This window comes from Erpetoichthys calabaricus, chromosome 9 (assembly GCF_900747795.2).
Source record: "Erpetoichthys calabaricus chromosome 9, fErpCal1.3, whole genome shotgun sequence".
Lineage (NCBI taxonomy): Eukaryota > Metazoa > Chordata > Cladistia > Polypteriformes > Polypteridae > Erpetoichthys > Erpetoichthys calabaricus.
The window spans coordinates 118,987,295-119,010,736 of NC_041402.2; the positions used below are offsets into that span (position 1 = coordinate 118,987,295).

General features: G+C 38.0%; 1 protein-coding gene across 1 annotated transcript in view; it reads right to left on the reverse strand.

The window, feature by feature from the left end:
* The window catches only part of uba2 (ubiquitin-like modifier activating enzyme 2), a 106,383-nt gene that overhangs the window by 38,779 nt on the left and 44,162 nt on the right, over positions 1-23,442 (reverse strand). The window contains 6 exon segments of the mRNA XM_051932233.1: positions 6,126-6,281; positions 6,362-6,474; positions 7,297-7,390; positions 7,763-7,920; positions 22,671-22,770; positions 22,856-22,977. Coding sequence (XP_051788193.1) covers positions 6,126-6,281; positions 6,362-6,474; positions 7,297-7,390; positions 7,763-7,920; positions 22,671-22,770; positions 22,856-22,977 — 743 coding nt within the window.

The window sequence follows — 23,442 nt, forward strand, 5'->3', positions numbered from 1 at the left end:
GAATCCAAATTAAAAAGCAAGAGAAAAGTTAGTCACAAGTTGCATAACTAACACATGGTTCCAAGTCAATGTAAAGTTTAAGCTTGCTTCATGGCTGACCAGTTCTGTTTATAGTTTCTGCAAGTGTATTTAAGGAAGGTTCTCTAAAACCTTTTGCTATTGATTAATATTACTAGCATTAAAATTACATTTTAGATGATTATTTTATTGTATTTAACATTTGTCTTTTTTATATCATTGTAAATTCTGCACTAGTCTGCCAATTTCTAAAACTGTTCTAAAAATGATGATAAAGAAAACAAGTTTATCAAAACTAAAAACAATAACACTGGTGCAGGTATAATAGACAATCTTGTATAGTGCTTTGTGGAGGCTGTGTCAATGCACAAGTCATAAGCACTGCCTGCCTTGGAGAAGTAAAGCAAGCAAAATTAATAATAATGAAGCAAACAAAGGCAAGTACAACAGTACATCTAGTAGCACTTAGAATTTTTAACCAACATTCGAATATTTTGAACACTTACTTGTAATGAGTATTTGAGCCCTAATTCTTGTAATTCTTGACAGCCTTTACAGCATACAGACTCAGGTTAGACTTGCTATGTTTCTGCCCATCCCTTTCAAGGCCCATTTCCCAACCCTCTGGCTAAGAACTGCAGCAACAGTCAATTATATTGGTACAGGACTATTTTCATGCAACTACTGAAGAACATTTATTAGTTATACTTATTCAAAAACTGTGAAGCAATTTAAAGGCAATCTTCAAAATTGGAATGAATTTTTTTTTATTTATTTATTTTAAGAATATCAACCTTGCTGGGAGTGCCGTGGCCCCTCAAGTGCAACCTGGCTGATCCTCAGTTTGAACACCATTGGTTTAAAGGCGTTGATTGTCAAAAACCCAATACGGAGAAATTGATACATAGCAAGCTAGAAAATTTGTGTCATCAAGATGTGCTTATCTCGACCTCCTTCTTTCGGCTGCTCCCGTTAGGGGTTGCCAAAGCGGATCATCTTCTTCCATATCTGTCTGTCCTCTGCATCTTGTTCTATTACACCAATCACCTGCATGTCCTCTCTCACCACATCCACAAACCTTCTCTTAGGCCTTCCTCTTTTTCGCTTGCCTGGCAGCTCTATCCTTAGCATTCATCTCCCAATATACTCAACATCTCTCCTCTGCACATGTCCAAACCAACGCAATCTCACCTCTCTGACTTTGTCTCCCAACCATCCAACTTAAGCAGACCCCCTAATGTACTCATTTCAAACCCTATCCATCCTCGTCACACCCAATCCAAATCTTAGCATCTTTAACTCTGCTACCTGCAGCTCTGTCTCCTGCTTTCTGGTCAGTGCTACTGTCTCCAACCCATATAACATAGTTGGTCTCACTACCGTCCTGTAGACCTTCCCTTTCACTCTTGCTGATATCCCTCTGTCACAAATCACTCCTGACACTCTTCTCCACCCATTCCACCCTGCCTGCACCCTCTTTTTCACCTCTCTTCCACAATCCCCATTACTCTGTACTGTTGATCTCAAGTATTTAAACTCATCCACCTTCGCCAATTCTACTCCTTGCATGCTCACCAGTCCAATGACCTCCCTCTCATTTACAGACATGTATTCTGTCTTGTTCCTACTGACCTTCATTCCTCTCCTCTCTAGAGCATATCTCCACCTCTCCAGGGTCTCCTCAACCTGCTCCCTACTATTGCTACAGATCACAATGTCATCAGCAATCATCATAGTCCACGGGGACTCCTGTCTAATCTCGTCTGTCAACCTGTCCATCATCATTTCAAGGGAACCGATCCTTGATGTAATCCCACCTCCACCTTGAATGCATCCGTCACTCCTACTGCACACCTCACCACGGTCACACTTCCCTTGTACATATCCTGTACAACTCTTACATACTTCTCTGCCACACCCGAGTTCCTCATACAATACCACAACTCCTCTCCTCTCAAAGCACCCTGTCATATGCTTTCTCCAGGTCCACAAAGATGCAATGCAACTCCTTCTGGCCTTCTCTATACTTCCCCATCAACATCTCCATCAGAGAAAACATCGCATCTGTGGTGCTCTTTCTTGACATGAGGTGATGATTAGTGAGTAGCAGTATGGCTTCACTTCTTAACCTAGCTTCTACTACTCTTTCCCATAACTTTATGCTGTGACTCATCAATTTTATCCCCCTGTAGTTATTACAGTTCTGCACATCCCCCTTATTCTTAAATATCAGCACCAGTACACTTCTCCACTCCTCAGGCATCCTCTCACTTTCCAAGCTTCTATTAAACAATCTGGTTAAAAATCCCACTGCCATCTCTCCTACACACCTTCATGCTTCCACATGTATGTCATCTGGCCCAATGGCTTTCCCATTCTTCATCCTCTTCATAGCTGTCCTTACTTCCTCCTTGCTAATCCATTGCACTTCCTGATTCACTATCTCCACATCATCCAACCTCTTCTCTCTCTCATTCTCTTCATTCATCAGCCTTTCAAAGTACTCTTTCCATCTGCTCAACATACTCTCCTCGCTTGTGAGTACAGTTCCATCTTTATCCTTTATTACCCTAACCTTTCCAAGCTTGGTCCCTTTGTCTAGCCAATCGGTACAGGTCCTTTTCTCCCTCCTTAGTGTCCAATCTCTCATACAACTCATCATACGCCTTTTCTTTAGCCTTCGCCACCTCTCTCTTCACCTTGTGCCTTATCTCCTTGTACTCTTGGCTACTTTCTGCATCTCCTTGCAGTCTTCCTTTTTTAACTTCCACCATTTGATCCTTGGCTCTGCCCTCACTCACTTCCTCTTCTTGATCTCAAACATCATCCTACAGACCACCATCCTATGCTGCTTAGCTACACTTTCCCCTGCCACCACTCTGCAGTCTTCAATCTCCTTCAGATTGACTCTTCTGCAGGATGTAATCTACCTGTGTGCATCTTCCTTCACTCTTGTACGTAACCGTATGTTCCTCCCTCTTCTTAAAATACGTATTCACCACCGCCATGTCCATTCTTTTGGCAAAATCCACTATCCTCTGACCTTCTTCATTCCTCTCCTTGACACCATACCAACACATCACCTCCTCGTTTCCTCTGTTCCCTTCACCAACATGTCCATTGAAATCCGCTCCAATCACTAATTCCTGTCCCTTGGGTACACTGTTCATCACTTCAACTCACTCCAAAAATAATCTTCTCATCCACTGCACACCCAACTTGTGGGGCATACGCACTAACAACATTCATCATCACATCTCCAATTTCCAGCTTCATAATCATAACTCTGTCTGACACTCTTTTCACCTCCAAAACACTCGACATACTGTTCCTTCAGAATAACCCCCTACTCCATTTCTCCTCCTATCCACACCATGACAGAACAATTTGAATCCACCTGGCCTTACTCCCCTTCCATTTAGTCTCTTGCACACACAATATATCAACCTTCCTTCTCTCCATCATATCTGCTAACTCTCTCCCCTTACCAGTCATACTGCCAACATTCAAAGTTTCTACCCTTAGTTCCAATCTCTTTACCTTCCTCCTCTCCTCCTGCCTCCGGACACATCTCCACCCCTCTTCTTCACCTTCTGCCAACAGTTGCCCAATTGTTGTTGTTAACCCAGGGTTCGACTGATCTGGTATGGAAATTTGTATTGTTGTCCGCATATTGTTTTGGCAAAATTTTACACCGGATGCCCTCCCTGACGTAACCCTCCCCATTTATCCGGGCTTGGGACCGGCACGAAGAAACACACTAGTTTGTGCATCCCCTGTGGCTGGGTTTTTGCTTATCTCAACCTAAAGTACAAAAAACATTTGTTTCATTTCATGAATCAACAGCTACAGTACTTGCTGCACCAAAATTTTGATTAAGGAATGGATGATGAAATCATATACAACAGTGATGTGTGATCACAAGACTTGCAACAAGCCTCATCAGCATAAACAATATGGTGATAGTCATGCAAAACAATAACAAAATGGCGCTGCCTACAAGGAAAGAAGAAAAAAAAATGTAGAAACAGGACAATCATAGATATAATATATTGGGAGCTGTATAAACATTTAGGACATCCACAAAAATAGTAAACAGGGATTCTACACTTTAGTTTAGTAAGGCTAAATGGTGCCTTCATAATTAGACCTATTACTGTTATAAGATGACAGCACAAAACATTTCAGTAATTGTTAAGAAGGCTTACCAAAGCCTTTATTTCTTCAGATGTCTAAGTGTACATTTCTCCATCTGTTTTCACTAACTTTTACGACTGTGCAGTACAATCTATTCTTACCGGAGGCATATCATCTTGGTATATGGCACAATCTCAGCTCAAAAGCATAAGATCTCAGGCAGCACAGATTAATAACAGCACCAAGTATCCTTCTGTACATACACATAACATAAATAAAAGACATCATTTGGCACTGTCTCTCACTCCATCCTTCTGACAAACTGTGTATGACAATTCAAACTTACACTAGCAGATTCAGAGACCGTTTGTATCCCTATGCCATGTTACTAAATAGCCAGTAACAACAAATGCAGTATGTGCATTATATATAATTGCAAATATATGGTGCATTTCATCAATGCTTTTTGAGTGTGTCTTTAGTTGGCACTGCATTGCTGTCATTATTCTGAGGAGACCAACAAGTGAGACACTCATTATACTATGTTCATGACAATTAACATGAACTTGAAGAAGAAGAAAACGCACTCTCTCTTTCTCTCTAAGCACTGGAAACACTCAACATAATGGCAGAATTCAAGAGCTGCAAAAAACACACTCTCCCAGGGACAAAAAGTTGTTGCGTAGGGAGCCAGGCAAAATATAAAGAGCACTGCTAGACTTATTTCAAAATGGCAGACTCTCTTAAAGATGTATTTTTTTCTTGCTAAATATGACAAATGCACTGCATTTGTGTAATAAGATTCAAAGAATATTTTATAAGTTTAAGGTTTTTGTTTTACATTTAGAGTTGTGCCCTTTGGACACCATTTGAAAATGCAAAACAGGTGCTGTATTTAAAAAAATAAAAAAATTTCACTTTAGAACTCAGTTTCATGTGGCAAATAATGTACAATTGTGAAACAATAATTGACTTGAAAAATACTGACCTTATCTTTTAAATACTTTTTGTAAGACTGTGTGCATACCTTGCAGGTTTGGTTAAGAGAAAAAAAATGTAAGAAGAAAAATAGGGCTGTTAAAGAAAGACATATATGGTAAATTGAGCTTTACCATACATTAGCATGGGCCAAAGTTTTAGGAACAACCTGGAAAATAAAATGAGCACGGACTACAAGATGAAACATAATGTGCCTATATGACAACTTTATTCTTCCACTTAAAACAAAATTAATACTACCACAGTTCTAATGCAGTAAACAAGATGAAACAATAGTCTGGATAGAAACAATGTTTGAGTCTTCAAGTCATTTTCTCAGCCTACAAAAATAAAACAAAGCATGTGGGCCTGACGTCCTTTCTACACAAAGGCTTAAGTCCTGTTCTAGTTAAACTTGCTCTTATTTTAAGAAAAAAAAAAACAATTTCTCATTTAATCAGGCAAAGGTTCTACTCTGCTTTAAAATAACCACTATAATGCCTGTTCTGAAGACATCCAAAATGTGATGTCTCAATGACTACAGACTTGTTGTCTTAATATTGGTCATAACTGAACAACTCATAGCCAACACATTATATCTAAGGATTATGTTGAATGTACATTCCTGTTTGCATGTACCTTTTGAGTTTTGAACCACAGTACCTTTGTGTTAAAAGGTAACTACTGTTACTGTGTAAAAATCAGTTTTTCCAAAATTTAAATAGAAACATGAATTCACAAAACACTTTGTCAAAAGAAGGATTTTTTAAAAATTTGACCGCTGTATGCATTGTTGCTTAAAATATTTTACATCCTACATTGTCTGAAAGACTGATGACTCAGTTTGCATCCTAGTGTCTTGACACTTGCAAGCAAATTTTAAATCTAGTGATTTTTCCAGCAGTAATTTTGACAATTGAAACTGACAACAAAAATTGCAGTTAGGTTGCTTCCACTAAAAACTGCTATCACCTAATACAGAAAAATCTTACCTTGTCTTGCAACGTCTGCACCAGCACTTTGTTCACATTCATCTTCACTGTCACCTCAGGTCGACTAGCACATACATAACAATTGGGATTTGGGGGGTCCAAAGCACAAGGTACAAGCAATTTCTTCCGTGGATTTGGCTGCTTGTTCAGAAACACCTAAATAAAGAAAATGTTTTCCTTTCAGCTTTTCTTGTTTATAATCCAATATACAAAAAAGTCACCATATCAAAACTTACCGTTTTACACTGTTCAACTGTCCCTGACAAAATCTTCAGGGCCTCCAACACAATTAAACCTGCAATCACTGCATTTGTAGTAGCAATTGCTGGTATTATGTTTCCTGCCATGGCTACAAAGACAAGTGTTAAACTATTAAGAGAACTTTAACCTTATTTACCATAGATCTCATAAAACAAAATAAAGGGACCATTTTTTGATGATTAACATAACATGCATCAAATTGTCCTGTCCAGAATATTTAATTTGGTGCAAAAACATGCAGAAACAAACAGTTTATATATGAAACCCTACCAATTAACTTTTTCTTTATGTTTATAAAAGCAAACAAGCTTTAACTTTATTTGGTTAAACACATTTCTAATAAGGGTGTTAAACTACAGGATCTATTGTAAAAGCAAAATACCCCTGGAAAATTTCGGCTTTCTAAAAATGCACATAGGAAGTTTGTTTTTAATATGTTATATCTATTAAATTTATCAGACTTATTAATTACCGATTTGTAGGATTATATCATTCTTCAGTGTTAAAATGAACATTTGTAGCAACCTTCATATTTAAAATCAAGAACTATATAGCAAAATGACTGAAAATAACAGTCAGAAGTGAGCATAAAAGTAATCCTTGCAAATTTTACACACCTTTTTGTTCTATGAAAAGGCTCCAAAAGCCTATTTATTAAAAAATATAAAATAAAACTACGATCAGAGATAGCAATGGGGACCACTTTGGTTATATAACTTGCATTAAGACATCTAGTATCTAAAAAATAACCAAATCCCTGATTCTCTCACCTTACGCATTCAATTTAACTTGCAAAAAATAAAATCATTTTTAACACAGTTTAAGAGGGATGAGAGAAAAGGGGAATAATTATGTTGCACAGCAGAACTGTGTACAGATCTTTCTTAATCTGATGCATAATATAACATACATTTCACATCAAATTTGCTCTTCATATTCATGCTGAAAATGTGCATACGAAGATTGGCTGCTGCAGTCACAAAGTCCATTGATGGGGGGTCATCCTATTGAAAAATAAAGGTAATACATAATTGCTTACAGCAAGTATAAATTCTCTCAGATGAAGTAAAAGATCGTGTATGCCTTTATAACAACCCTTGGATAAATGAGTAAACAATATTGAAAATGTTATTAAATATTTGATGTATATAGCTGTTGCTATATTATAATTATAGTGCTTGTATAGCTCACATTGTTTTAAAACCAAACAGACACAGTAGGATGGTTAGGTTAAGATAAAATTAAGAAAAAAAAGAGGAAAAAATGTTCAATCTTCTTATTCAGTGATATGCATTTCGTATTCAAATAGCTATGCTTTATGACATAACAGTACAGAGTTCTCCAAGATACATATACAACCATAAATAATAACTTACCTTGTCCCATACAAGTTCTGCCTTTTCTCCTTTTTCTGCTAATCGAGCACGTAAAGTCTCCACACTTTTTGCAAACAGCACTGCACAGCTTTTCAAATCTAGTATTTGTTGATCTTTCAGACCCACAACAGTAAACTCTGCCTTTGAGTCACAGCTCTCTTATGAACAACATAATTATAAAAAGAAAAAAAGAAAAGAAAATAAACCTCAAATGAAACATCACAGTTTTCTACAGCATAAACAATACAGCCACTCAAATCTTAAGATTACAAGAACATTTCTTACAAGCACCATTATAAACATACATTGACTTAGGGTGTAATTACAATTAACAAAATATTTAAAAGAAAGAACTACTTGAATACTTTTGCTAATTCCCATCAGAGCAAAAATAAACACCAATTTATATTCACTTAAACAATGCTGCATCATAAACAAAGAAAAAACATTCTTCTAGGATTAACCTAAACTTATATTAAGTGCCTTTCTTTGTGATACACTATAAGTTTACTTTACCATTGGCTTATTTATCAAGTGCAATTGCTCCACCACTAACCCAGAAATTCACTGACACAATACACAATGTCTCGTCGCATCTCTCCAAGATGTGTTAGGCTTATGATAGACTTACATTATCAACAACCTGAGGCAACAAGTCTTGCACATGCATCTTTTGGTGATAATAAGTAAGGGTGGGCGATATGGCCTAAAGGTTACATTACAACAAAATAAAAAATATTCACGGCAATTATTTTATATATATATTACATATATAAATATATAAAATATACACCCCCAAAATTCGTGTGGGTTACGTTCCTAGAGCACCCGCGAATTGTGAAAAACCACGAATTTTGGATGTGGTTAAAAAAAATGCCTATTTTTATAGTTTTAAATATGCCACCAAAACACTTTAATTTCAAACTCAGCTTAATACATTACCTAAAAAAAAAAAAAAAATGTAAAGGTAAACCTGTACTGCTATGTCTCCCACAGTGCTAGAATGTAAAATACCGATGTTACCACTATATGTACTGTAATTCATGCAAGTGCGTTTCCATTGCCAGAAGCCTTAGAAGGTGCAGGGCCTTTCGGTGGCATCTTGGGCTTTAACTCAAACTGCCACATATTTGGGGGTTAATACATCCCTGGATGCCAAATATTTTTTTTGCTGCACTTTAAGTAAACGTTACAATTCACAAAGAAAACGTGAAACTTTAATGGAACACTTTTTTCCATGCAAAGAGCATCACAATTACTGCAACATTGACCATTTTACACACTGTTAATGAACTGTAAAAACTATTTAAAAAACTACTGGAACAATATGTACAAGGTGCAACTGATGCAATGGATGAAATTCAGTAAATCACTGAGCCAACTGCGCTTGAACTGGCTGCACTCAAGCACACAGAGGTAAATGCTGACGCTGGCAAGATAGTCTAGTGCAGCGACTCAATCCCAGACACAGTGAGGCTGCAGTGCTGCAGGGTGTCACGCTTGGGTCAAAGAATTGCACAGAAACACAGGAGATTGTAGAGACAGGAAGTTTATTCAAACAAACGTGTCTCTTTCAGAAGTAAAACAAGCTCAGTATGCAGTTAGTTCTCGATTAAAGAATAGACAAACATCAATGGGGAGCACAACGGGAGCGGGATCCCCAACAGGAGCAGAGGATGTCTGGGGGAGGAGAGAAAAACAAAGCAATCAGCCAAAATGGAGGTGCTGTTCAGGCTTTTAAGTATGTCTAGGGTCGCACGAGAAGCATATTATGCGACAGAGCAGCGGCAAGTAAGCCCAGCAAGTAAGGAACAATGTGAAAGTAGATATGAGCAGCCGCAAGTAAGCCCAGCAAGTAAGGAACAATGTGAAAGTAGTCTAGCAGCGTTTTTTAAGAGGGCTTTTTTAAGGAGCGTCCATGTCTTCTAGAGATCCATTCAGCCCCCCTGCTCACAAAGGGCTGGCAGTGGTCATGAGCTGGCTGCTCAATGGAATGTACGGCACTGACAGATCAGCTCCTGCATGCTCGCAAATGGCACTGGGAAAGCGACTATAGCCGGTTGCGGTGGTTTAAGGGTTAAGAGGAACAAAACGGAAAACACAAATACTCAGCTGGAGATGCATCACAGTCAATCAGCAGCAAAGAGAAATGAATAACGCTATAGCGGTACGGTGCTGCTAAAACTTACACCGTTGAGAAGACAGCGATTTATTTATTTTTATGGTGGTGATTCCAGGGACGCACCCAGCCTTGGCCCGACCAGCACGCACTTACAAAAAGAGACAAAAACAAAGCAAACCGGTAGTCAAACAGCAAATAAAGAATGAAAAGAAAACAACAATACCACCCCTGTTCCCTTTATGGCGAATACACATTAAATACAACAAAGCACAAACAAAACACACACAGTAAATAATGAAAAACGTTCATGAAAAACGGCAACGGATGAAATGTAATGATGAAAATAGATAGTTCTACTGCTAGTTCCTGAAATGGTGAAGACGGGTTCAGGAGCACTCCTTTTTTTGTAGGATGGCCATGAATCCACTTACAGTCCTCGTGTAGGCAGATGGCAGACAATCCAGACACCAACGACAAAACGATCCAGGACAAAACGAACAAGTACAGGTAACCCAACAGAAAGCAGACAGACAGGAACTTGAAACACAAATTACAAAAACTTTTTTTTTTTTTTTTTTATCTTTTTACTTTTGGGCACCGGCTCCCTTTTTAAAAGCCGCGCTGACATCCATTGACCCCAACAGCCCCAGCACTATATTTTATATATTAGACAGAGAGAGAGATTAATAGATAGGTAGGTAGATAGATAGATAGATGGATAAGGGCTAGGTAAGTTAACGCGCTATTATTGCTTTAACACATTAACTCAATTATTTTATCGCGCATTAAAGCAGTTTGTTATTGTTATTTTGAAGGCCTCAGTCTTGCTAGCAATTGATAGAGATCAGTAATCTTGTTACAGCGCTTTGAGATGCACTTTTGCTTGAAGGAAAGTTAGCTTTGTTGATTTGACCTTGATTCTCTACACATGCATGAGTAGCGAAGAGCAAACAGCTTCTAAAATGGCATGTGGAGAGATACCAAAGTGAATGCTCAAAGCAAAATAATCTGTGGATGACTTTCGAATTATCGCTGAATCTGACTCTGATTTGTCAGACTCCGATGTTGATGCAAGTGATCTGGAGATGCAGATAGAAAATGAAAGTGAGGTACCGGCATCAGCTGATCAGTTACCAGCTGATCATGGTGCTGAAAACGTTCGTGTAGCTGGTGCACCTATGGCAACGTTAGCCTGGGAGGACAGACACTTACGATGACAGGCGATAAAAAAAAACAATATTGCATCTCACTGCAACTGCCACCGCAGCGCACCTGTCTCACAATGACAGCCAGCCCATCATGCATTTCTGCTGGCCACTGAGCAACCCCCACTCCGCGCAGCTGCAAACAGGCGCCAAGAGCAGGCATAACAGGCAGCAACAGACATGTTGATTTATGTGTGAAACCACTGCTTTGTGTGCTTTTCAGAAAACTGAGTTTTATGGAAAAACTATTAGCCCTGAAAGAGTTGTTACTGAACATAGACTATTTATGCTGCTCTCTGATAAAAGAAAATGTTTCTGCTGGTATCTGTTCAGATAAAAAAAAGAAAACAGACTTAGAAATGTTAACTTGCTGTTGCTCGGAACATGCCTGTTATAATGTGATTGTGGCTCTGGACTCTGAGGGCAACTTGTTTTTCTATAATAAATTAGATAAAATATTAATGCTCTGGCAGTGGCAAAAAGCTTTGGTTTTATATTTGATTACATTAAAGTTTGAAATTTACAAGAACTATTTTAACAGCTACTATGTAAAGGGAAAACTGCTGTTAAAAAGCACCTTATTTGTTTAAAGTGTTTGCAAACCAAATACAGTGATCCCTCGCTATATCGCGCTTCGCCTTTCGCAGCTTCACTCCATCGCGGATTTTTATATGTAAGCATATTTAAATATATATCGCGGATTTTTTGCTGGTTCGCGGATTTCTGCGGACAATGGGTCTTTTAATTTCTTGTACATGCTTCCTCAGTTGGTTTGCCCAGTTGATTTCATACAAGGGACGCTATTGGCAGATGGCTGAGAAGCTACCCAACTTACTTTTCTCTCTCTCTCTCTTGCGCTGACTTTCTCTGATCCTGATGTAGGGGGATTGAGCAGGGGGGATGTTCGCACACCTAGACGATACTGATGCTCGTCTAAAAATGCTGAAAGATTATCTTCACGTTGCTACCTTCTGTGCAGCTGCTTCGTGAAGCGACATGCTGCACGGTGCTTCGCATACTTAAAAGCACGAAGGGCACGTATTGATTTTCGGTTGTTTGTTTTTCTCTGTCTCTCTCTATCTCTCTCTCTTTCTCTGCTTCTGACGGAGGGGGTGTGAGCTGCCGCCTTCAACAGCTTTGTGCTTTTAAGTATGCGAAGCACCGCGGCACAAACAGCCCTATTGATTTGTTTGCTTTTCTCTATCTCTCTGACATGCTCTGCTCCTGACGCGCACTCCTTTGAAGAGGAAGATATGTTTGCATTCTTTTAATTGTGAGTCGGAACTGTCATCTCTGTCTTGTCATGGAGCACAGTTTAAACTTTTGAAAAAGAGACAAATGTTTGTTTGCAGTGTTTGAATAACGTTCCTATCTCTCTACAACCTCCTGTGTTTCTGCGCAAATCTGTGACCCAAGCATGACAATATAAAAATAACCATATAAACATATGGTTTCTACTTCGCGGATTTTCTTATTTCGCGGGTGGCTCTGGAACTCAACCCCCCGCGATGGAGGAGGGATTACTGTATATATACACATACATTATATATATACACATACATTATATATATATATATATATATATATATATATATACACACACACACACTTACATACATACACACAAACAGTGGGTATAGAAAAGGAAAGAATCATCCTCTTCGAAATATTCCTTTTTTATTTGCTTTACAGCCTTAAATGAAAACACAAAAAATATTTCTTCCCAGCTGTACTTACTCAATGCAACCTATAACATCCAAGTGAAAGGTATCATAGCTACAGTTCGGAAAATTTATTAAAAACAAGACATACTGAGATTAATAATGTCAATATTTTGTTGAACCACCTTTTGCTTTAATGACAGCCTTGAGTCTGTTGGGATATTTCTCTAACAGCTTTGCACATCTAGATTGAGCAACATTTGCCCACTCTTCTTTACAGAACTGTTCAAGTTCGGTCAAATTGGATGGTGAGCATTGGTGGACTGCTATCTTCAAATCTTTCCACAGATTTTCAATGGGATTTAGGTCTGGGCTCTGACTGGGCCACACGAGGACATTCACTTTTTTCTCCTTCAGCCACTGTGTGGTCAATTTTGCTGTATGCTTCAGGTCATTGTCATGTTGAAAGGTGAACATTCTGCCCATCTTCAACTTTCTGGCAGAGGGTAGCATGTTTTCCCACAAGAATTTGATGGTATTTTGCCCCATCCATTTTTCCTTCTACCCTAACGAGAGCCCCAGACCCTGTGGCAGAGAAACACCCCCACAACAGGATGTTGCCACCTCCATGCTTTACTGTAGGTATGGTGTGTTGTGGATGGTGAGTTGCATTGGATTTCTGCCAGGTGTACCGTTTGGTACTGAGGCCAAATAGTTTGATTTTGGTCTCATCTGACCAGAAGACCTTTTTCCACTTGGCATCAGAATTTTCAAGGTGCATTCTGGCAAAGCTCAAATGAGCCTTAATGTGGCCTTTCTTGAGAAGTGACTTTTTTCTTGCAACCCTCCTGATCAAGCTACAATTGTGGAGCGCTTGTGAAATTGTTGTCACATGCACACATTGACCACTGTTTGCCATAAAATCCTGTAACTCCTTCAAAGTGGCTATTGGCCTCTTGGTAGCCTCTCTTACCAGTTTCCTCCTTGCTCTTCAATCCAGTTTGGAGGGACGGCCGGATCCAAGGAGGGTCCTAGTTGTACCAAACACTTGCCACTTCTTTATTATGGACTTTACTGTGCTCCTTGGGATTGATAAAGCCTTTGAGATTTTTTTTTGTATCCATCTCCTGTCATATGTCAGTCCACAACTCTATCCCCGAGATCTTTTGAAAGTGGCTTGCCACCCATAGTCAGTTGTTTGCTGTCAGTTGCACTACCAAGCAAGGGAATGCTCCAGGAACAGCTGTTTTTTATGCTTCACTAATCACACTGATTACAACTGATCACTGATGGAAGCCAGTAACCATGGTCTACAATGGAAATGGTGGTTACTTACACCTGATTGAGTTTACAAATATTGTTTAGGAGGGGGTGATCCTTTATTAATCTCAGCATTTCTTGTTTATTTTTTTTTAATTCTTCTGAACTGTAGCTGTGATATCCTTCACTTGGATATTATAGATTGCATTGAGTAAGTAAAGCTAGAAAAAATATTGGTTTGTGCGTTTTCATTTAAGGCTATAAAGCAAAAAAAAAAAAAAAAAGGAATATTTCGAAGGGGGTGATTTTTTTCTATACCCACTGTATGAATTAGATAGATATCTATAAAGAGTATAACCTTGGTACAACAACAGTTAAAATTACAAATCACAAAATTCTGATTCAAGTGCACATTGCAGACTTTAATTTAAGGGTACAGTACAGTCTTGATTATCCGAGTCCCACTTTACCGAGGTTTCATATTATCCGGATTCGATCTTCATATTCATGGGGGTTCACAGCACTATTTTATCCATACATTGTCACAAACTTCATTACCTTTTTAACAAGGATCGGATTAATCCTTAACTGCCTAAAATTCTTTGTATGAAATGACCCGGCCGCAAAAAGTGTGCATTTTTCTCGCTCACGCACTCAATGCCACTTATCGCCGGAAATCACCTTCAGTGTGGCTGTAGCCTCAGTCGTCAGCTGTAGTGAGTTAATTAAGCTGCAGTTCTATGTACAGCATGTTGTATTTTTTCGTGCAATTTTTTTTTATTCTATTCAAGTTGTAATGTTATTAAGCCACAAAGTAAAACTTATCATGAGTGGGAAGCGGAAGTATGTTGTTGTGCCCTTAGAGATGAAGTGGAATGCAATTAAGCGCTTGGATAAGGGTGAAACAATAAAAAAAAAAAAGAAGTGGCTAGTGACTTGGGTGTTGAAGTGACAGTAGGTGACTGGAAGAGAAAGACTGGAAATTGAAAAATCGTGTCTAGAAAGAGCTTCAGTAAGATATCAAAATACGGAAAGAAAAACAATGAAGAAAGGAGAATTTGAAAAAAACGTGCAATCTCTGTTTTTGTGGTTTAGTCAGATGAGAGAAAAAGACAGCCCAATTTCTGGACCAATATTACAAGCAAAGGCTTTAGAATTTCATAAGCATTTCAAAGAAGGGGAAGAAGAATTCACGGCTAGTGCTGGTTGATTGGACCGGTGGAAAAAAAGGTTTGGAGTTAGACAGTTAAACATTACTGGGGAGAAACTGTCAGTTTGTACTGAAGAAATAGAAGGGTTTACTGCTAAGGTGGCGAAGATTAAAGACGAAGAAGATTTAAGTCTTGATCAAATTTACAACTGTGATGAAACAGGCATAAATTATAATATGCTTCCAACCAAAACACTTGCAGCGAGAGAAGAAAAATCAGCAACTGGGTACAAGCGAAGCAAGGAGAGAGTGACGGTATGGGCCTGTTCAAATGCATCTCATAAAAAAAAAAAAAGAAACCCTGAGCCTTAAAAAAAATGTACATTTAAATAATCTGCCAGTTAATTATAGAAACCAAAGAAGTGCATGGTTGGATTCAATTTTGGTTAAAAAATGGTTTCATGAAGACTTTGTTCCCAGCATAATACATTTTTTGAATGAAACATATCTTCCACATAAAGCACTTCTAACACTAGATAATGCTCCATCCCACCCAGATGAAAGTGAACTAGTTTTTGGTGACATCAGGACTCTTTTTTGCCTCCTAATGTCACTTCACTTATTCAGCCCCTAGATCAAGGTGTACTAGAGACTTTGAAATGAAACTACAGACAGCAACTTATAAAGAAAAAAAATCTCCTTGAAGACCTTGAGAATGGCAAAAGTGATACTGCGAGCGTTAAAAAATAAAACACAAAAGATGTTATTTACTGGTTGGCAGAAGCATGGGATGAAATAAAATCATCCACTCTGAATAAATGCTGGGACAATATATTGTGCTCCCAAAATGAAACCAGCCAGAAGATGACAAACGAAAGTGAAACTGCTAAGGAAACACTTTTTTTTTTGTATTGTAATCATTCCATACAAATAGATCAATTTTTACAAATTGGGAGAAAAAAAAAAAAAAAGGATTGAAAACAAATCCACCCCCAACTCTGAGAAACACTTTTTGAATTAGCCAAAACCCTTCCCATTTCGGAGGCACTCACTACAAACGATACTGAAGAGTGGATAAATGATGATGATGAACAGCAGGAAATGACTGATGGCACGATAGTGAAATTATTGAATGAAGGAAAAGATGAAAGTGATGATGGGGAGGACGACGAGTGTGCAGAAGTTGTAGAAAAAATATCACATACAGAAGGTCTACATGCTATCGAGATGGCTCTCCGGTATGTCGAACAACAGGAAGATACCATGCCTGCTGGCCTTATGTTGCTGAGGCGCCTACGGAATGTAGAAGAAAAGAAGTAAGGAAAATCAGCTAAACAAATGATGGTCAGACTTTTTTGGAGAAGTTTAGAAGAAGAATTTTAAAATCGAGTATGAAAGAAGTCAGATCGTCACAATCTTAAATCAGACATAAATGTAGTGTAATTTTTTGTTTAATCTTGTTTTTAATTTATTATTTAATTTGTTTAAACTGCAGGATACTGTACCTGCAGATATTATGTTGTTGCCTACAGGATATTGAAGAAAAGACGTGGGAACCGCTAACAGACAAAAGACAAATACAGTGATCCCTCGCTATATCGCGCTTCGCCTTTCGCGGCTTCACTCTATCGCGGATTTTATATGTAAGCATATTTAAATATATATCGCGGATTTTTTGCTGGTTCGCGGATTTCTGAGGACAATGGGTCTTTTAATTTCTGGTACATCTTCCTCAGTTGGTTTGCCCAGATGATTTCATACAAGGGACGCTATTGCAGATGGCTGAGAAGCTACCCAGCTTACTTTTCTCTTTCTCTGATCCTGACGTAGGGGGTGTGAGCAGGGGGGCTGTTTGCACACCTAGACGATACGGACGCTCGTCTAAAAATGCTGAAAGATTATCTTCACGTTGCTACCTTCTGTGCAGCTGCTTAGTGAAGCGACATGCTGCAACGGTGCTTCGCATACTTAAAAGCTCGAAGGGCACGTATTGATTTTTGCATGTTTGTTTTTCTCTGTCTCTCTCTATCTCTCTTCCTGCTCCTGACGGAGGGGGTGTGAGCTGCCGCCTTCAACAGCTTTGTGCCGCGGTGCTTCGCATACTTAAAAGCCAAACAGCCCTATTGATTTGTTTGCTAGAGATTGTTTTTCTCTATCTATGTGACATTCTGTGCTCCTGACACGCACTCCCTTTGAAGAGGAAGATATGTTTGCATTCTTTTAATTGTGAGACAGAACTGTCATCTCTGTCTTGTCATGGAGCACAGTTTAAACTTTTGAAAAAGAGACAAATGTTTGGTTTGCAGTGTTTGAATAACGTTCCTGTCTCTCTACAACCTCCTGTGTTTCTGCGCAAATCTGTGACCCAAGCATGACAATATAAAAATAACCATATAAACATATGGTTTCTACTTCGCGGATTTTCTTATTTCGCGGGTGGCTCTGGAACGCAACCCCCACGATGGAGGAGGGATTACTGTACTGTATTTCGTTAATGAAAGAAAAAAATGTTTTATTAAAGTATTGTATTATTTTTGAAGTTGTTTAAATATATGTATGTCATACAGTGGGAAAGCATGGAAATATCTTATTTTTGTCCTAATTTATGTTCGCACATAAGCTTTCTGTATTATTCAAGTTTTTGATTATCCGAGGTAGCCTCAGCCCACATTACCTTGGATAATGAAGACTGTACCGATTTTCCATACCTTTCAGTAGAAATTACAACACTTTTAATACATGGTCTTTCTATTTTAGGGCACAAAAATGTTTGGGACACAGTAATGTTAGGTATATTAAATCAGTCCTATTTTATTTTGTTGCATACACCTTGTATGCATTGACTATGATTCATAGGCATTACCAGGTGCAAAGTTTCTTCTCTGGTGATCCTCTGCCAAGCCTCTAATGCAGCCATCTTCAGCTCCTGCTTGTTTTAGGGGCTTATCACATTAAGTTTTCTCTTCAGCATATGGAAGGCCTGCCTAATTGGATTTAAATCGAGTGACTGGCTTGGCCATTCAAGAATTTATTTTTGGAATCATTATGCTGATGTAGGATGAAGCGCTGTCTAAGGAGTTTGAAAGCATTTACTGGAGCTTGAGCAGATGTTTCTATACACCTCAGAATTCATTGTGCAACTACCATCAACAGTTACATCTTTCATCACAGAAGTGTGTCAGTCATACAAGCCATAACATCCCCACGATAATGTTTAACAGATGAGGTGGTATGCTTTTGCTCTTGGGCAGGTTTTGTCTCCACACTTTGATCTTGCCATCACTCTGACACAGGTTAATCTTTGTCTCATCTGTCCACAAGAACTTTTTCCAGAATTCTGCAGGCTCTTTTAAGTACTTTTTCACAAACTTTAATCTGACCATCCTGTGTTAGTGGCAAACTAGTGATTTGCATCTTGCAGCGTAGTCTCTTTATCTCTGTTCATGAAGTTTTCTGCAGATAATAATCTCTGACAGACATACCTGCCTCCTGAAAACTGTTTCTAATCTGTTGGACAGCCATTTGGGGCTTTCTCTTTGCCATAGCGAGGATTCTTTTGTCATCAGTAGTGAAGGTCTTCCTTGCCCTATCAGTCTCTTTATGACTATCATCTTAATGATATTCCAAACCATTGATTTAGGTAATTCTAAGGTTTTACCAATGTCTGTAATGGTTTTATTCTTGGTTTTCAGCCTCATAATGGTTTCCTTGATTTTCACTGGCAAAGTTCTTGTCTTCATGTTGATCAATGGCAACTACACTCTCCAAAGGCAGTCTGTAAGTAGAAGCAAGCCTAGGTATCTTGTGCATGCAATACTGAAGCAAAAAATCACCTCAGTAATCACAAAAACCAGTGATCGTAAATGTTCCAAGTTTTATGATGCACTGAAATGGTGGGATCATGTATAAAGAAATATTGTCATTTTTACAAGCACTTTAATCACATCCTAATTATATCATTTGTAATATTAAACTGTGGAGAAGAGGGCTAAATCAAGGAAAAGGGTTTCTTTGTTCCAAACATTATGAAGGGCACTGTACATGCATATGCTTGTACTTTTTGGACTGTATCCAGTTTAGGTGCTTCTGCTGGCCCAAGTTTATAGTTTGACAGTGAATAATTCTGTGACGTTTCTTTTCATAAGGACCACTTTAATCAACTAAAAGAAATAATCCATTTATATTCCCTTTCCCTTGCTCAAAAAGTGTTTCCTAGAGTAAAGAAAGCTTTCCCACTTGTCACATGGCCGATTTTCAAAATCTTACAGAAGCTGATACTGCAGAATTTTTAAGAGAGATATTAACTCTCTAAGGCCTCAGCCATTTTTAGTGTTTTCCAGTGTTTTTGAAGTCTGCCTGTTTATTGCATTAAATTGGATTTTTACCATACATGTTACACATCATTGTTTTCATTATGAGTTGCAGTTTTCAAAAATGACTAGTACAGGCTTGGATATATCATAGTTTAGCTAAAATGTGGTATAAATGGCCATAAATTGGTAAAACATTTCAAATTTTTAGTTTTCCGTTTGAAAAAAAAAATACAAAACATTGATAGATCCAACAGTTTTGGGAATATAAAATTGCAAAGACATTACTTCAACATGTTTTCTCAATATCACTCAACATACAGTATTATACTCAAAACTCAATGAATTAAATCCATTTATTTCTTATTGCAGAAAATCGTATATTTACATGTCCCACTGTTCAAACCCATTCCTGTCTAGAATGAGACAAGTGGCACACTATATTCCTTGCATTGCCGAGCAGTTTCCTGCCAGCAGTTCACCCATTTCTTTCTCTCAGATATGGTCCTTGTACTGGGACGGACGGACAGACAGACAGAGACAGACAGACACACACACAGTGTGTCTGAGCAGCAAGAATCTGCAGACACTCCATGTAATTGAGCTACTAAAGCATAGTTTTCTGCATTTCATTGGCTTTGTGTCCTTTGCTTTGTAAATCTCATTGTGAAGAATACAATTTTTGTTAGCAATATTAATAAAATGTATACATAATGCACAATATTATACTAGAACTATGTAATGGCTGGTATAATACAAAATATGTTCAACAGAAAGATCAACCAGTCATGTGTATAGAGTACTGAATTACTGATTTTTGACATGGAATGTCTTTTATAGCTCAGTGTCATTCATAGTCCTTAACTCTCCTTTCCACAGTGTTTCCTGGATGGCATTCATGTGTAGTATTTCTAAAAATTCAGACATATATGTGTGAGTAAATACAAATAAAATATTTTTAAGTGTTTACATATCTTCCCATAGATCCAAATACCCTCCAGAAAATGCAATTATTCATTCAATGTCGAACTGTCAGCAAAATCATCACTATCAAAATAGCACTTGTTTGGTGGTAAATGCTTTTGGCCAGGCTATTTCAGTAACAATGCATACCTTATCAGTCTCTCCGTGTAAATGAATGATGATCCGTTTACTCTAATAATACACATCCTTTTTCTGATGATCCGTTCATGCACTTTGAGGTAATATAAGCCCTTTTCCTTTCCTCTAAAACATGCAGGTGAAACAGAGGACTAGGCAGAGCTACTGTATACACATGCTGATTTGAAGCAAAATGAAGTCTGATCTTGTCACTTAAATGACAGGAAATTGTCAATTTGGTGTTAGCTGACAGAAGATGTCTGGAACTTCTAACAGCAAAACTAATGTAAGAAAATTGTGTAAAAACATCTCGCTGTGTTCAATTATGCGACTAGTGATGCTTTTAACAGGGTTGATTTAAGTAGGGGCAACTACATTTTTTCCCAATGAGTTCCAGTTAGTGTTGCATAACTTTGTTTTGTTTTTTTTTGCTGCATTTGTTTTAGTGAACAAACACCAAAAAAACCCAACTTATTTGTTCACAGAAGAGAACTCCATCTAATATTAGATTTTGGTTAATGACCTGAAAAAATTCAGGGTCCAAAATTTACAACAGGGGAGATCAAGAAGGGTACAATTACTTTTTCACAGCAGTGTTCCCTCACCAAAAACACCTGGATTACTTTCTTCAAATCCCTATTGCAGTACACCTAGTTTACCCACTCAAGTTTAGCCACTCTGTTCTTGCAGTAATGGATTAACATGCATCCCTCGCAGATGTTAGCAGGCAAGCTTCATTGATTTTTATTAATAATTTGAGTGCCCGAGAAAGACACCCCCCCCCCCCCCCATAACATAAAACACAACACTTCTGCTGCATTTGCAATACAGTGGAGTTGGGAAGTTGGCAGTTGCAACTGAATCAATTGAGACCTTGGCACAAACATTGACGCCCAAATGAAAGCTGGTGTTTGGCTGCTGTTCCAGAAACAAATGCTAACTAACAGATCTATGGTCCAAATCAAAGAAGAAACCAAAGACCTAGAGAGACACAAAAAGTATGTTGTCATGTCTGAAAATTATTTTTTGGAATCTTGGCAATGAAACAGCACAAATTTTGCTTGGAACCTGCATTTAAAAAATCTGCACAAAGTAATCATTGAGCGCAATGAACGAATAGTACATGAAGTAGCAAACATCGGATAAGTCCGTCATGGTTAATTCTTTTGTTCTTTTATTTCACCTTATACAATTTCTTGCATTAGGAATTTGTTAGTTTTTGCATACCCCTTGGGGTCAGAGTGAAGGGTCAGCCATTGTACAGTGCCCCTGGAGCAACTGAAGGTTAAAGGCCTCGCTCAAGGATCCAGCAGAGTAGGATCTCTTTTGGTAGTGACGAGGATTCGAACCGGCAACCTTCGGGATACCAGCGCAGATCCTTAGCCTCAAAGCCACCACCCTCTATATTCAAAATAATGGATTAAAGCGTTTCTCTTATTCTAATAAATAAACCTATAAAGTGTTACTGTACTTACTGTCCGCAGTGTACACTGCCATTTTGGAATGACATCATAACCTGAAGTCAAACAAACTTGGACTTCAAGGACCAGGACTGAGTTTGCGAGTAGTAATTCTAAGTTTGCAATGTGCTTTCTTTGCACTTTCAAAGTCTGATGTCAGAAATTGTGGGTTCCGAGTTTTAGTCGATCGAATACAGCATAACAATACAAGTTGAAAGTGAAAAATTATTTTACACCTGCTTCCCCTCTCTTAGCTACTAGGTATACTGTTAATAAAACTTTCACATCCAGTGTTTACTTTCTGGCAAGGTCATGGAATCAGAGATTGCAGGAAGGGTCTAAAAAGGAGAGACCAAGTAAATCAGATGCCCTCATGAAAAGAAATAACTAAATGACTCTAAATAAACAATAAACAAATAATGCTTTACTGCTATATTTAACTCATGTAATGAACATTTTGAACTTTTACAATTTTTAGAGGCAACATTAAATGTAATATTCAAATAACTATTTATTAAACTAAAAAAGCAACTCAGACATTGTACAAAATGTACTTGTCAAACCCAGTATTGTAAAGAAACAGAATATTAAAAGTGGTTACCATTAACTATTTAACATTTTTAAAAATAAGATCCTTACCAATGTTGTAGACTTCATTCCAATCAAGAGGAACTGGAGCTTTTCTTTTCCTCCACAATTTGTCCATAGTGAGCAAGTATTTTATGTCATCTTTAAAAAGCTTAAAAAGTATTTAAACATAAAACAATTATTAATGAAGAATATAGTTTAAAAATTAAAAAAATTACCTATCAAGGTACTATTACCTTATTAAAAAGCTTTACTGTATCATATCCAGTGGATTTTGCCCAGTCCTTTGTTGAGACTCGTTTAATGTCACCATCTTTATTTGAAGCACCTGCTCTTGCTGCTGCTTCTTCTGGCTCCCCTTTAAAACACCACAAAACAAAACCACAGTTAAAAATACTTTTTAGAACTGTGCTTTTCTTTGCTTGGTTTCTTAAAATGCAAAGAGAACTAACTCCAAAAATAAGAGATTAGATTTTAGTTAACAAAACAGAGCACATTAGGCTGTACAGTACAAAGAAAGCATATGTCATCATTTGATAAAATCTTCACCTGAAAACAAAGTCATGTAATTGACATGGAAGAAGTGTATCCTACAGCTAAGTTTGATACACTGCCCTATATTTCATATTATTATTTATTATTATTATTACAGTAATCCCTCCTCCATCGCGGGGGTTGCGTTCCAGAGCCACCTGCGAAATAAGAAAATCCGCGAAGTAGAAACCATATGTTTATATGGTTATTTTTATATTATCATGCTTGGGTCACAGATTTGCGCAGAAACACAGGAGGTTGAAAAGAGACAGGAACGTTATTCAAACAC